Genomic DNA, 14241 nt, shown 5'->3' with positions numbered 1-14241 from the left:
CATTATTTACCTCTTAGCCACAGTATTTAATAGAAATCCCTTTAGCCTCGTCCTGTTTTTCCCTTTTTCCCTCAAAGACCCTGCTACCCTTTCACTTTCATTTATTTCCTCTCTTCTCTCTCCTCATACTTATTTATTTGGTCACATCCCTGGTAATTAACCCCTCGGTCTACTCATTCACAGGATTTTCCCCAATCCTTCATTCTCACCCTTTCTATCCCCTAGTTTCTTCCCACCTAGAGTTCAGTCTGGCCGGCACAACCATTCCGGCCAAGGGGGAGGAGGACTTCCTTACGCTGGCCGCCTCCCGGCTTAGCCGCAGGAAACGTGTGATTGGGGCAGGAGTGGGCGTGGCCATGGTTCTGGTGCTCCTGATCGCCATCCCATTATTGGTTCACACCACGAAAGGGGGAGGGTCTGGAGGAGGGGACACTCACTATGAGATGCTTGGCAGCTGCAAGATGGTATGTGACACTTTTACCCCCCCACAGGGCAGCCATGAGCTGTCCGCCGTCTCCCCCCAGCCCCCAGACTTCACAGGACGGAGGGGCAAGAGTGGGTACCGTGGGAGCCCTGGACTTCCTGGACCCCCAGGGCCCAAAGGGCCACCAGGAGAACCTGGGAAACCTGGCCCTCCTGGACCCCCTGGTCCTGGCCCGGGCGGCTATGTTCCATCTTTGTACAGCCCCAAGATCGCTTTCTACGCAGGCCTCCGGAAACAGCACGAAGGGAGCGAGGTTCTGAAGTTTGATGATGTGGTGACCAATGTGGGAAACTACTATGAGCCCAGTACTGGCAAGTTCACCTGCCCCCTGCCTGGCATCTACTACTTCACTTACCATGTACTCATGAGGGGCGGAGATGGCACCAGCATGTGGGCTGACCTGAGGAAAAATGGACAGGTGAGGACATGTGTGCTTGTGTTTGTGTGTTTGTGCATGAGAAATAGTTAATTTGTATTTATTTTTACGTTAGTACAACAGATTATGTGAGGAATGCTGCCATGTGAATATAATTGTAGCACTTTTAAAGACAGTTAATCAGACATGATAAAACACATATTCAGACAGTTACCTCTAAATAATTTAACCAGTATAAAGAAATGGCCTCAAATGGACATGCATTCATCATTTAACATTGAAATAAGAATAGAATAACTCAACCTCTCCTTCAAAGGTTAGATAAGTCTTCCATTAATAATTCAGCATCAGTTCTATTACTTCATAAAAACTAATTGTAAAAGTTTCAGATAAATCCATAAGTTCATTGCTCCTGGAGATCACAGATACAAACATAGGCCTGTAGATAAATTGAGGCCGGTTCGCAAACTTCACATAATACATGAGTTGGAATGAACTTTAGTGAATGACAAGAAGTGAAAATGCTTATCTAAGTGTTCACCTCCTAATTTGGGTAGCTTGAGGGAAGGAGAGAGTATGAGGAAAAGAGAGGCAGAGAGTGTGAGAAGGTAGTGACGTCCAAGCGATCAACAGGATAATGATCTTCCACATCTCTGTGGAGTGATGCCAGAATGCAACAGCTGGCTACTGTCCTTTAAGGCTCCCTGGTTTTAACATTAATAAAAAAACAAGAAGCGAAACACCACCAAAAATATTAAAGTTTCCATCTGGAGATTCATGACAAGCTTGAGGAATTAAACCCTGACTCAATTGAAGAGGATTCATTTTGAAATGTGTGATGCAGAACACAAGAGTGACAACAAAGGGATTAAACAGACAAATAGAAACTTGGTTTGCCTTGTCAAATCAATCACATTGACAGGCAGTAATGTGTAACTGCAACTACGTGAAGCTACACTAGTTGCTGCTCATAACATTTTATTGAAATATCTATCAATGAATCTCCATCAAATTGAACTCCTTACCCTTTTTAGAAGTTGAACCCAACTCAATAACAAGACCCAATATTCACTCTTAATGGACTCATCTTAACGCAGACATTTTATATGACCAAGTCAATAAAGAGAGTGGTAGATTATTCCCTGCCTGTTTGCTCATCAATTGGACAGGCTGCACAGTAAAATAGACAGAAAAAATGTAAATGTAATTGGGGGAAATGGTTTGTCACGTGTCGTGACAGGTATTGTCATTCCTGTCCACTCCTGCTTTTAAATCATTCATAGCCTTTAGATGAGATCCTCTCTTCTCCACCTGTGCCCACCTTTTACAAACACACATGCACACATAGACACACACTATCTTTGACCACCCCTACTCACATCCCTTCTGGCTTGTCTATTGGCTTCCCAATAGATTATCTCATTTTAATTATCTTTTCCATCAACTAAATTATTTAACCCAATTCAGTGCCCATCCTGCCCTCGCAGGCCCACTCCACTCAGTGACACTACTTTGCTGTGAATAGACAAGTGTTCTCATACTAGATGAGCAAACCAATTTTATAAATTAGAAAAACCACAATCCTTATAAAAATAAATTAATGAGTAAATAATCTCAATACTGGGTCGGGCTAGTTATCAGAAGGTTACCGGATCGATTCCCCACCGTGCCAAATGACGTTGTGTCCTTGTGCAAGGCACTTCACCCAACTTGCCTCTGGGGGAATGTCCCTGTACTTACTGTAAGTCGCTCTGGATAAGAGCGTCTGCTAAATGACTAAATGTAAATACTGAACTGGCAAATATCTAGGTTACATACAGTGACTGTGTTGGTTGTATGGGCAATGTGGATTGCATTACAGATTTTAGGGAATTAAATGTGTCTTCTTGGTTCTTTGAAGCACTAGTTGTAGATACAATTGTGCATTTGTGATTTACATTCACCAATCCTTTAACTGGAAGTGACTGTTTGGTCAAGCAGAGTCAGACTCGCAGAAAGATGCAGTTTTCCACACCACGTTAAAGGGAGCAGGGATTACTGTAAAATAGTCGGGAGAAATGACTGTAAAAGGGACAGGCTATGAACAAATGGAACGAGAGTGATCAAAGTAAGGAGAAAAAGATAGATGGACATTCAGAGGAGAGCAGACAGAGGAGGAGGAGAGACCGCTAATGTAAGGCCAACATGAGAGGGCTGGATTCGATCCCCATAAAGAAGACAGAAGAGGAGAAATACAGTCAACTAAGGTGCAGGGATTAGGTAAAACACAGGGAACAGCAATGCTATCCACAGAAAGGACGATGTTAAATAAATAAAAGACCTAATCGCCATTTGTACAGTATCTGTTAGCTATGGCCTTATTGATGATCGTTCTTCAATTACTTTACCCAACTCTAAAAGCTACATGGAGGCTTGAGATGGATCAAAAATTGCAGCAACATGTTTTGAGAGCCATCTAAAGATTTGTGTTGAGATGGATGACCTTTTCTATAGATTTATAATTTACAACCGATATATACCTTGCCCTTTGCAATGATGAGCTGGTATGTGCATCATGAATATTTATAGCTCAGTACGAAGTCTGTGGGTTGGTCAGTTTGGGTTCTGAATGGTCACATTTTTGGTTCATCCTGATTTCACTCAATTCACCCTCATTGATTTTACCACAATGTGTCAGGCATCCTTCTGCAGGTACTGGTAGGAAAGGGTGAGACATAAGGAGGATAAATATTGGACTTAATTAAGTCCAACAAAAAACTGCTGTGTAATATAGAAACCTCTTATGAGATCTATTGTTCCTTAAAAACATATTCACACCTTTTCAAACAATTCACCTTAAAACTATACAATTCAATTTCAATTTAAAATGTGTTTTATTTTACTACCAGTTCACATACAATGCCACACATTGAGAATGTAAAAAATATAGATGTCTTTACAACTTTTTAGGAAATACAGAAATGTCCAATTTACAGGAATATTCACACCCCTGATTAGATGTGCTATAAAGAAATCATGTTTTGCACTTGGCCAAACATTTTGGGCAATGTAAATCAAATGTTGTTAGAATTAGGGTTACGAAGCACTGCCAATTCATATAAACTAAACCAGCAAATTAATTCCTTTAATATGATATGCCAGTGCTTTATTTGCAAGGACAACCATATTCATGAAAATAGTAAGTAAACAGCTCACTTTCATTAAGTTGGCATGATGTGGCTGCTGTCTGAATCAGCAGACTAATTAAGGTGCTTGAGTTAAGGTGTTAGTACAGGTTTCAAGCCTCTGCATTTTAAAGTGAAGTTAATCACCATGTGTTTTCCCTTTTCCTTACTTAGCACCTTTTTTGAAACTGCCATGGTAAGAGTTTGATTTCAAGGAAGCTGTTATACAGTACATCTCTATACCATCTTTCTTATATATGCATATTATAACGTATATATTTATAGTTTACGTGTCCATGTGCAGCCATCATGAATAATGAACACATGTATATCCAAAATATTTCATCCTCTCACTCCATCCTACTCTTTCTTTAACATACAGAACATACATCCACTGGTTGGGAATGTAGGAGGCCACTGTAGTGTTTATTATACATTATCAGACATCCCAACCTGCAGAAACTCATTTCCGGGAGGTGACTTCTCCCCCCCCCCCCCCCCCCCCCCCCCCCGGGACGCCATCCGCACGCATGATGTACCCGCTCGACCAGCACGTACACCCCCCCCCCCCCCCCCCCTGGGACGCAATCAGGACGCAAGATATGCACCTGTTTCGACCCGAAATGACCATTGCACAGTCTCGCGCTCGCTATAAATACAAAATCCCCGAATTCCGGGAGTTTGTATAGCATTTGCGGGCGTCAGGGAGCCGCTATTGAAAGGCGGGAGACTCACGGAACTTCCGGGAGACTTGGGATGTCTGCATTATACTTTTTTTTGTTTCTCTCTCAAAGCTTCACATTCCCTCATAACATGTAATCAAAAGGTAGGGGGCTCACTTAATGTTTCCAGATTATAAAAAAAAATATTGCTGAAAGTTTTTAATTACCCATTTTCAACAGAAACATGAGCCTTAGACAATGTCAGATAATTGTTTGACATTATCAGATGTGCTTTTCTAACTGATATTTAATAAAAGCTAAAGGCATGGCATTAACTCATGACCTGTTATATTTATATAATTAGTTAGTTGATATTATTAGATGATATGGTTACTAAGACCCATAAATACTACTTCATCAAAAAACAATGTGTTCATTTAATTGTTTGTAAAGAAGGAGTAGTAGCACATTTGTCGGTTTTTGACCATCCTCATTACTTGCCGTGTCAAAAATGCCAACATGGGTCAACAAATTACCATCCATTTACTAAGTGGAACGTTACCTAAATCCATTGCATAACCTATGCTGCAGTTAAGGCACTGCAGGTACACCAGCCCTCAGCTGAAACTCCTTTATATCCAATTAAAGTGTCTCCTCCCTTTGGAGGCTTCAACCTAGAGCCAATTAGAGACTTTCTAATCAATGTCTTGACACCTTAGGTCCAGAGTGTCATGGCAATGTATTAGCATTTAGCATGCCAATTAAGGTGCAGATTCACCATTTCTTGTAAAGGGCTCCTCGTCCCACAGATGTAATTGAGACCGAGTGCACCTTAACCTTGCACTGGAAAGAGAGGGAGTGAGAGGACTACAGCATTTTTAAAATGTGCCACTTCCATTGCCTTTGTTTTTTATCCAACCCTTCTCATTCTGCCCATTGTGGTCCCTCAGGTGAGTTTAAGAGATCCCTCTCAATCGCCTCGCTCCGCTCTGAGAGGTCTGTACATCACGCTGAATGAATCCTGTCAGTTTTATTACCAGAGGAGCAGGGCACCACTGCAAAACAAAAAAAATAACAGACTACACGGACCCCACCTCCCCAGTCTCATTCCTAACCCCCCTGAAATAGGCTCGCTTGATCAGTTTGTTATCCAACATACTTCCCCCCCCCCCTTCACTCTAAGCCCCCTTCAGCTTGGCTCCCCTCACCCTCTTCCTGTGCCCAGACTGTTAAAGTGCATGCAGCTGCACTTTCCTCTGTGCCCTCTTTCTAATTTCAGTCACTACCCCTCTTTTTATTATCTCTTTCACCCCACCTCGTATTTTTTCTCACCCCATGCCCTTTTCTCCCTTCACTATAGCAAGCATTAACTTGACAGCAACACCAAATCAGCATCAAACGTCAGTTGATATTACATAATTGTCAGCTTACAAACTTATTTCCCATTTAACTCAACCTTTCAGTTTTCCGCTTTCTTTTACACAAAACAGCCTTTTCAAACTTGCTCCATTCCTCCACCTCCACTTCCCTCACTCTCTGCCTTCTATTTAATGGTACCCCTATAATGAGAAGTGAAGGCAGTGTAATCCTGTGCTGTCCCACGAGTCCCTGCTTTCTCCAGCAGTAGCAACTCAATTCAGAGCTGCATAGGGCCAATAGACAGAAATTCCCTCCATTGTCGATATCAATCTCCACCTCGGTTGACAGAAATCCAGATTTTCCTCTCTCTCACTCGTACTGATGCCCAACCCCTCGTCTATGCTTGTAGAGAAAACAATAATTTATCTTGATAGGTACTGAAAGCCCAATTTAGTTTCCCCTGTTTGTATCATCGCCTCTCAGTGAGGACTTGGGCATTTAAAAAAGTTCTGAAAATCAAGGAACCGAGGACTTACAATTAATATCGGAATTTTAAATGTATCGACTTTTCTGAAACATTTACATTTAGTCATTTTAGCAGACGCTCTTATCCTGAGCGACTTACAGTAAGATTTCAGATCTGCAGTTTTCAAAAACAGCAAAATGACACGAAAAGATCCCTTTAATTGTTATGCAGTTACTTTGGATGTAAGAAAAAGGAAGGTTGCTTGAAAAACTGCAATAGTGTACTTCCCATGATCACACTGTGGATCAGCTCATGTGTTTTAGAAAAGGTTATTGAGTATTACTTGATGATGCTGAGTCACAGACTTGAACTTGTAACTATCCATTCATCATAAACATTAAACAAATGTCAGTGGCTGCATATATTTTCTGCTGTCTGAGCCTTGGTCGAGTAAGGTGTCCTATGTAGCCATACCAGATGAGCCATAAATAACAACGCTGTTTATCACTAGCAAATATAATTAGCTAAATTACAGAATGTTAGATTGGTCATTATGGGGTGGAGGGGTAAATGCCAGTGTCAGTGTCTTGTTGTGGCATTAACATATGGGCTATTCACATTCAAATCTATGGTCAAATAAAATAAAGATTTTACTGTAGCTTCTCAAACTGTCTTCCCCTCAAAATGTAATTCAGAGAATCTCAAGGGATTAATGTCACTCAAGCATGTAGACAGATGCCTGGGTCTACAGCAAGTCAGGCTCTGTGTTTTAATACATCTGTTTGAATCAACATTGGATTTCCTCAGGAGGGCCATTATTCTTCTCGCTGAAGAGAAAGTATATGGAACACAGCCAAATAGCCTATATATTTCCTGACCCAAGTGGGATACATAAAAACTATACTGTATACTGAAAAATAAGCCTTAGTACAGGCTTTATAGACAACACTGTGTGTGCCAAAGGATGGATTCCTATCCTGACCTCCTGCACTATTTCATGAGGCCAGTTGACCGCTGTAGCCTACTCTGTGGCCCCATTTATTGTGATTGTATGGAGTTATTGAGGAGTGGGAGCCATTAGGGAGGGAGCTGCTAGGGTTGTTCGCCTACCAATTACCGAACCCTGTAGCCCTGTAGCCCAACCCCGACGCATCTGGAGTTTGGGGGTGGTGGTGGGGGGGAGGGGGGAGGGGGTTGAGGGGGGTCCCGAGAGAGCTGCCACAGCACCGCTCCGTTAATCAATCCGATTTAGACCGGACAGGGACACGCTTAACCGCCGCTCCCGCCAACACTTCCACGGCAGGGAGAGAAAATGCAAGCGTGACCTGCATCTCATTCTTAGAGAAAGGACAAAAAAAGATGGATAGATGGGTCCAGAATGAAGAGATAGTGTTTGAGAAAAGGGGGAGGGGGGAATTGGGTTCCAAATGGAGGAGGGATGATGGAGAGGGCGTTGAGCGTCTAGAAAGAGACAGAACAATTAATGGAGTGATGTGCATTGAATTGAAAACAAAGAGAACATATCGATTCATTTGTGTCATGGGGGCAGTTCTTGTGCAACATGCTGCAGGTACATGGAAAGAAATAGTCATGAGTTGATGATCGGAACACAAAAGCTAATTATTTTGAGAAAGATTATAAGATTATTGAAACTGGTTAGTTAGATCTTATCCAACATAGCCGATCATAGAAGATAATGTAACACATCTGCAGCCGTGCTCAGACCCAGGAAGGGAGACAAGGAGAAGGCATTTCATGAATATGGATGTCCATAAGATTAAATGGATCCCATGCTTGAATAGACAAAAACTTGCATAATTATGGTACTATCATTTTAAGCAGCTTTTGTCAATGGGGCCACAAATTCCTAATTGAGGAAACACACAACAGAAACATTTACTGCAGTCCATGACAGCTAATTTTTTAACACACTATGCACAGTATTGAATGGTTGCATTTCAAATTGCACAATCTAGCTGTGAAATATGATACTGTTTTTATACCAGGAGCGTAGCCAGGCCCCCTCGTGGTTACACCTCAGGTTTATACACTGGGCTTCCATTTCAATTCCTAAACAACTATGTACTGCATACGTCTTCAACCTGATTGCCTTTCTTGGAGGAAGCCAAACAGATTGATAGTCTAGTGAACCATGTCTTACCTGACACTATCTCAACTTTAAACAATCCAGGGGATCTCTATCCGACCCACATCTACCACAGCTTGAAGAGCAGGAGGCTATGTGAGCATTCTTGAGAAAATCAATAAGGGGAAAGTGAGGTGATGCTCTGAGCTTGGGGTCAGAGGTTGGTGAACACAACATCTATTTGGGCACGACATACCCATTAGACAGGAAGCCCTGACATTCTACCAAGACCCCAAAGGAAAGCAGGAAATTGTATGAAGCAAGTCTGGTCACAAGAAAGGAGAGAGAGAGAGAGAGAGAGAGAGGGAGGGAGGGAGGGAGGGAGGGAGGGAGGGAGGGAGGGAGGGAGGGAGGGAGGGAGGGGGGGGGGGGGGGGGGGGAGGGAGGGAGGGAGGGAGGGAGGGAGGGAGGGGGGAGGGAGGGAGGGAGGGAGGGAGGGAGGGAGGGAGGGAGGAAGGAAGGAAGGAAGGAAGGAAGGAAGGAAGGAAGGAAGGAAGGAAGGAAGGAAGGAAGGAAGGAAGGAAGGAAGGAAGGAAGGAAGGAAGGAAGGAAGGAAGGAAGGAAGGAAGGAGAGAGAGACAGAGAGACAGAGAGACAGAGAGAAAGAGAGTATGACTGGCAAAAATAAATCTGTAGAGAAATATAGAGGGGAAAGGAGAGACAAATAACATAATCAACAAACTATCTTTAGGTCCAAATGTTTTACAGATCAGTGAGTTGGTGAAACTTTTCGTAATTATTGAGTTCAGGGGTACAATTACAAACAATCGTTTTGTGACTGTTAAAATTATGTCACATACAGGAAAGACTTTATAATCCTACCAAATCCACTTGTGTCCCCCTCCTCACCCCTGCAATTAACTTTAACATAACTGCCATATCCCCCCCCCCCCAACAGGTGAGGGCCAGTGCGATTGCTCAGGATGCGGACCAGAATTATGACTACGCCTCCAACAGTGTCATCCTTCACCTGGATGTGGGGGACGAGGTGTGTGTGCAGCTGGACGGGGGCAAAGTTCATGGCGGAAACACCAACAAATACAGCACATTTTCCGGCTTCCTTATATACCCTGACTAACAGCACTATCACACACTGAATCACACATTGACTCACACACTGAATCACACACTGACTCACACACTGAATCACACACTGACTCACACACTGAATCACACACTGACTCACACACTGAATCACACACTGACTCACACACTGGCTCAAACTCACATTTTGTTGCCAAACAAACACAAGCGTGTTTGTTGTGTTGCAGGGCTTGTAGTCGGAAATACTTGCAGTCAAAGAAATACAGCAAATTATCTAACCACAATAACTTTGTTACTAAAACACAACCTCCCTTAACACGTCAAATCTACTGTAGACCCTTCCCAATGTTGTGTCTTTCCAAACTAATTTGTGTTCTGCAATTAAAGAAGTAACATTTGGTGATGGAAATAATACAAAAATCAAGTCTTGACAAACAGTTGTTTGTAACCATTATTATATTGTACAGTATATAGTGTATTCTTAACATTAGATATGATATATATATACATATATTTACTTGGTATGCACATGCATATATGTGTATTTATGTTTGTGGAAGCACAGCAGTAAATTATTCTCATGGCCTTTCACACACACTAACACAAACAGTCTGATTAATTGAACTTTTCCTATCTATTGTTACATTACATTACAAGCTGACCATTTCAGCCACCAATGTGGAATTGAGTTAAATGGTCTCCAAATGCAGACCGTAAATCGAAGACTGGTTGCCCCGCTCACCCCCCCCCTCACTGCGCTAAGAGATGGATTTCCAATACGGCCAGAGACACCTAACGAGAAAAGTCATGAATATATTGATCAGAACTGATAATACACCCAACACCACCAACATCCAGTATGCTGTATGTGTGTGTGTGTTTGCTTAACCCTGTGTTTGTGTGTGTGAAGATAAGTATCGTGTTCTTGTTAGTTTTGCCCACACGGCATCTGCCCTCGTCCAAGGCCAAGGGAGGAGGGATCTGTGTGTGTGTGTGCATGTGTGTGTGTCTTGAGTGTGTACATGTGTGTGTGTCTTGAGTGTGTACATGTGTGTGTGTCTTGAGTGTGTGCATGTGTGTGTGTCTTGAGTGTGTACATGTGTGTGTGTCTTGAGTGTGTACATGTGTGTGTGTCTTGAGTGTGTACATGTGTGTGTGTCTTGAGTGTGTACATGTGTGTGTGTCTTGAGTGTGTGCATGTGTGTGTGTCTTGAGTGTGTACATGTGTGTGTGTCTTGAGTGTGTACATGTGTGTGTGTCTTGAGTGTGTACATGTGTGTGTGTCTTGAGTGTGTGCATGTGTGTGTGTCTTGAGTGTGTACATGTGTGTGTGTGTGTGTCTTGAGTGTGTGCATGTGTGTGTGTCTTGAGTGTGTGCATGTGTGTGTGTCTTGAGTGTGTGCATGTGTGTGTGTCTTGAGTGTGTACATGTGTGTGTGTCTTGAGTGTGTACATGTGTGTGTGTCTTGAGTGTGTGCATGTGTGTGTGTCTTGAGTGTGTACATGTGTGTGTGTGTGGGTCTTGAGTGTGTATGTGTGTGTGTGTGTGTTTGTGATTGGGTATCCATGAGGCTCAGTGTAGGTATTCTCACAGAGCCAGAGCTGATGACGGAGGCCCATCATGTTCTGCTAATGTACCTCGACATCCTCCCCTTGGACTGATAGAATAGCACACACCTCCATTACTGCACACAGTCACTCATTTACCAAGCATTTACACTTAGTGTACATGTCAGCCCTGAAGGTCACATTGAAAGGGATCTGAAGATCAGACAGGTTGTTAGTCGAACGAGAAGTTCTGTTCCTCAAAGGTAATCCAGCCTATTATCTACTACACAGACAGATACATTTCACACTGTACTCTTTGACATTTTGTGATGCTGCTAATGTTGGGGCCTAGACACACAAAGTGTCTTTGATAAATATGTGCATCATTGCGTGTAACTGAATGTGGCATACTGTAAAACAAATGGTCATTATGCAGGTGGAGTTGGATGCTGTCTGTCAAATATGTGTTTTAAAACCTGGCATGATGGGAACATTTATCTATCGATGTTATTATGATCAGACTCTATAACATTTATTTTGTTTTGTTTGTTGAACAGTCCACAACAACTATATAGTTTACAGCAAATGCAGTACAGTTGATGTACTACATACATAAACGAACAGCAAGATGCAAAACTGCTCCATCAACACACGTCTATGTATACAGTAAATGTAGGAAATGGAGCCAAATAGTTTAGTATTGTACCTGGTTGAATGAACCACTCAGAAAGTGTAGGGCACATAGATGTACTGGTATGTACAGCACTGTTCAAAAGGCATGGCAGGTGGTGAGTGTCATGTCTCAAGTGTACAGTACATACATTAGGCAACAGAGTGGTGGGCTAGCATGACAGAACTCTGTCATGAAGTCTCAATTCTGGTGAAAACTGTAATATATTACTGTACTGTATTGATGGATGATGATTGATCGAAAGCCAACCAACACTACATTTACACCAACATAATGTGTTTGCATGTACTGTATGTGTCTGTGTGTCTGTGTGCGTGTGTATGTGTGTGTGTGTGTTGGAGACACGCTGCATCCTACCTTGTGTTTCCAGACACTACTAATGTTGAAAAACCTGACCTTTCTTTATGGACTGTATGAACTGATTATTGTTATTGTACCTTGCAATCTCATGTATATTATCATACATTCTCTCTACCCTATAAGACCGTTTAAAACAAACAATAAAAATGTAAGAATATGTCTCTGTCTAATGAGTTACTGTCTTAATACCATTTACTATATATTAGGTGCACACACAATACATGAGGCTCTTAAAACTATTGTGATCTATTCTGCTTTTATTGTTGATACAGAATGCGTTACCTTACCTGCAACAGTTCAGCACATCCCACTGTGGAGCTCTGCATTCTGTCAAACAACATAGTTATGACAACGCAGTGCTATGGTACTGTATGAAAAGAAGTCTCCTCTCAGTAAAGCAAAGTTTTTATTTAAGGGGAGAAGTTATAGTATTCTGGCTGTAAATGTCTTCGCTGAATTTGGTACCTTTGGAAGACCATGATGCCTGCTCACTCCTGGATGATTCCAGTAGAAAGTTAATTGGACAGGAAGGGAGGGCTGAGAAGGGAAGGCGTTCGGCCCCATTAGCAATCCTCCTGTGGAAGGCTGAGCAGAGAGGATCACAGACTCACAAATAGGAAGATTAAAATAATCAATAGGCTTCACTCTCGTCGTTGCAGAACACACACTGCACAGACAGTAACACACTCAGACCCTCACACAGACCCTCACACAGACAAGCGCCCAGACAACACACACACGCTCTTTAGCAGCCACACATTCATCCTGGACACAGAACCCAGTAAACACTCCAGCCAATGTAAGGCACACTCTCACAGCCACACCAAATACAGGTCCATGCTGATTTACAAGGATGCAACCTGAAGCAGAGATTTCACATGTATTCAATCTGACGGGCTGCAATATACATATAAGGGATAGAATTACCCCTGGAAATTGAAGCCTGGAAATTACAGGAAGATTCATGACACAGTAGAGGTTATAGTCTTGCCCATTAATTAGATTAATATGTGAGATTTTTGCAGTAAATAAAGTACATTGTTGTGTCCTATAAACATGTCTAAGCTGAGGCCCTGAGCGTTGTTATGGCACACAAACAGCCCAGTACCAGCGGAATGTCGAATTCAGGAACGGACTTATTTCCAGTCAATTATGTTCCAGCTAGGGCTGGGTGATATATTGAATTTTAGCAATAATTTTTACGTCGATGTCATATTTGAAAATATGAATATTGAATATTAAAAAACATGGATATATTTTTTTGCTGGCCCTTGTGTTGTTGTGTTATAAGATCACCGTCTGGCTGCTCTACACAGTCAACGTTTGTGCACAAACTGAAAATTGCACTGGCACAGGCACTTGCTCTCTTTTTGTCCTGTCACATAAGGACCTTTGCATGAATTATTCTATGTGATGAGTGACGTCCATTTTGTCAAGTTGCAAGTATAATGTTATGGCAACTGTTTAAATTTGCACTACACATGTTGTACTTTGTAACAATAGCTGTTCTATCTACATTGTTTTTGTTGTTTTCTAATGGGGGCAAAAGAAAATCATGTTTTTTTATAATTTAAATGCAAACGCAAACATATCAAGATATATATTGAATATCGTTAACATTTAGAAAATATCGAGATATCAATTTTTTTTATAAATCGCCCAGCCCTAGTTTCAGCAATCCTTTCACAGCCAATCGCCAGCGGTGAGGTGGGTCTTCCCCCTTGTCTTATTTTGTGTAACCAGTGTCAATCCAACTCAAGCTGGAGGAAAGCAGGGATGTTTAGATAATAATTTGGGTTGCTGTTTCTCATATTTGAATTTATTTAGTAATATTACCTATTGCAGCTTTAAAGGTTCAATAAAACTAGATGCTGGTGGTCCAGCCATAAAGTAGGCTAATGGTGTCACCAGCGTCAAGAAATCATAGAAAGAAATGTCATT

General features: G+C 42.0%; 1 protein-coding gene across 1 annotated transcript; it reads left to right on the top strand.

Annotated features, from left to right (window-relative positions):
- Positions 1-335: 335 nt before the first annotated feature.
- On the top strand, positions 336-9812 carry c1ql4b (complement component 1, q subcomponent-like 4b). Its single transcript, XM_047025902.1, has 2 exons — positions 336-902; positions 9556-9812. The coding sequence occupies exons 1-2, from the start codon at positions 357-359 to the stop codon at positions 9733-9735; spliced, it is 726 nt and encodes a 241-aa protein (XP_046881858.1). The 5' UTR covers positions 336-356; the 3' UTR covers positions 9736-9812.
- The last annotated feature ends 4429 nt before the right edge of the window (positions 9813-14241 follow it).

Source organism: Hypomesus transpacificus, chromosome 9 (assembly GCF_021917145.1).
Source record: "Hypomesus transpacificus isolate Combined female chromosome 9, fHypTra1, whole genome shotgun sequence".
Lineage (NCBI taxonomy): Eukaryota > Metazoa > Chordata > Actinopteri > Osmeriformes > Osmeridae > Hypomesus > Hypomesus transpacificus.
The sequence above is the reverse complement of the archived record's forward strand: the minus strand, read 5'-3'. Positions and strand labels throughout refer to the sequence as shown.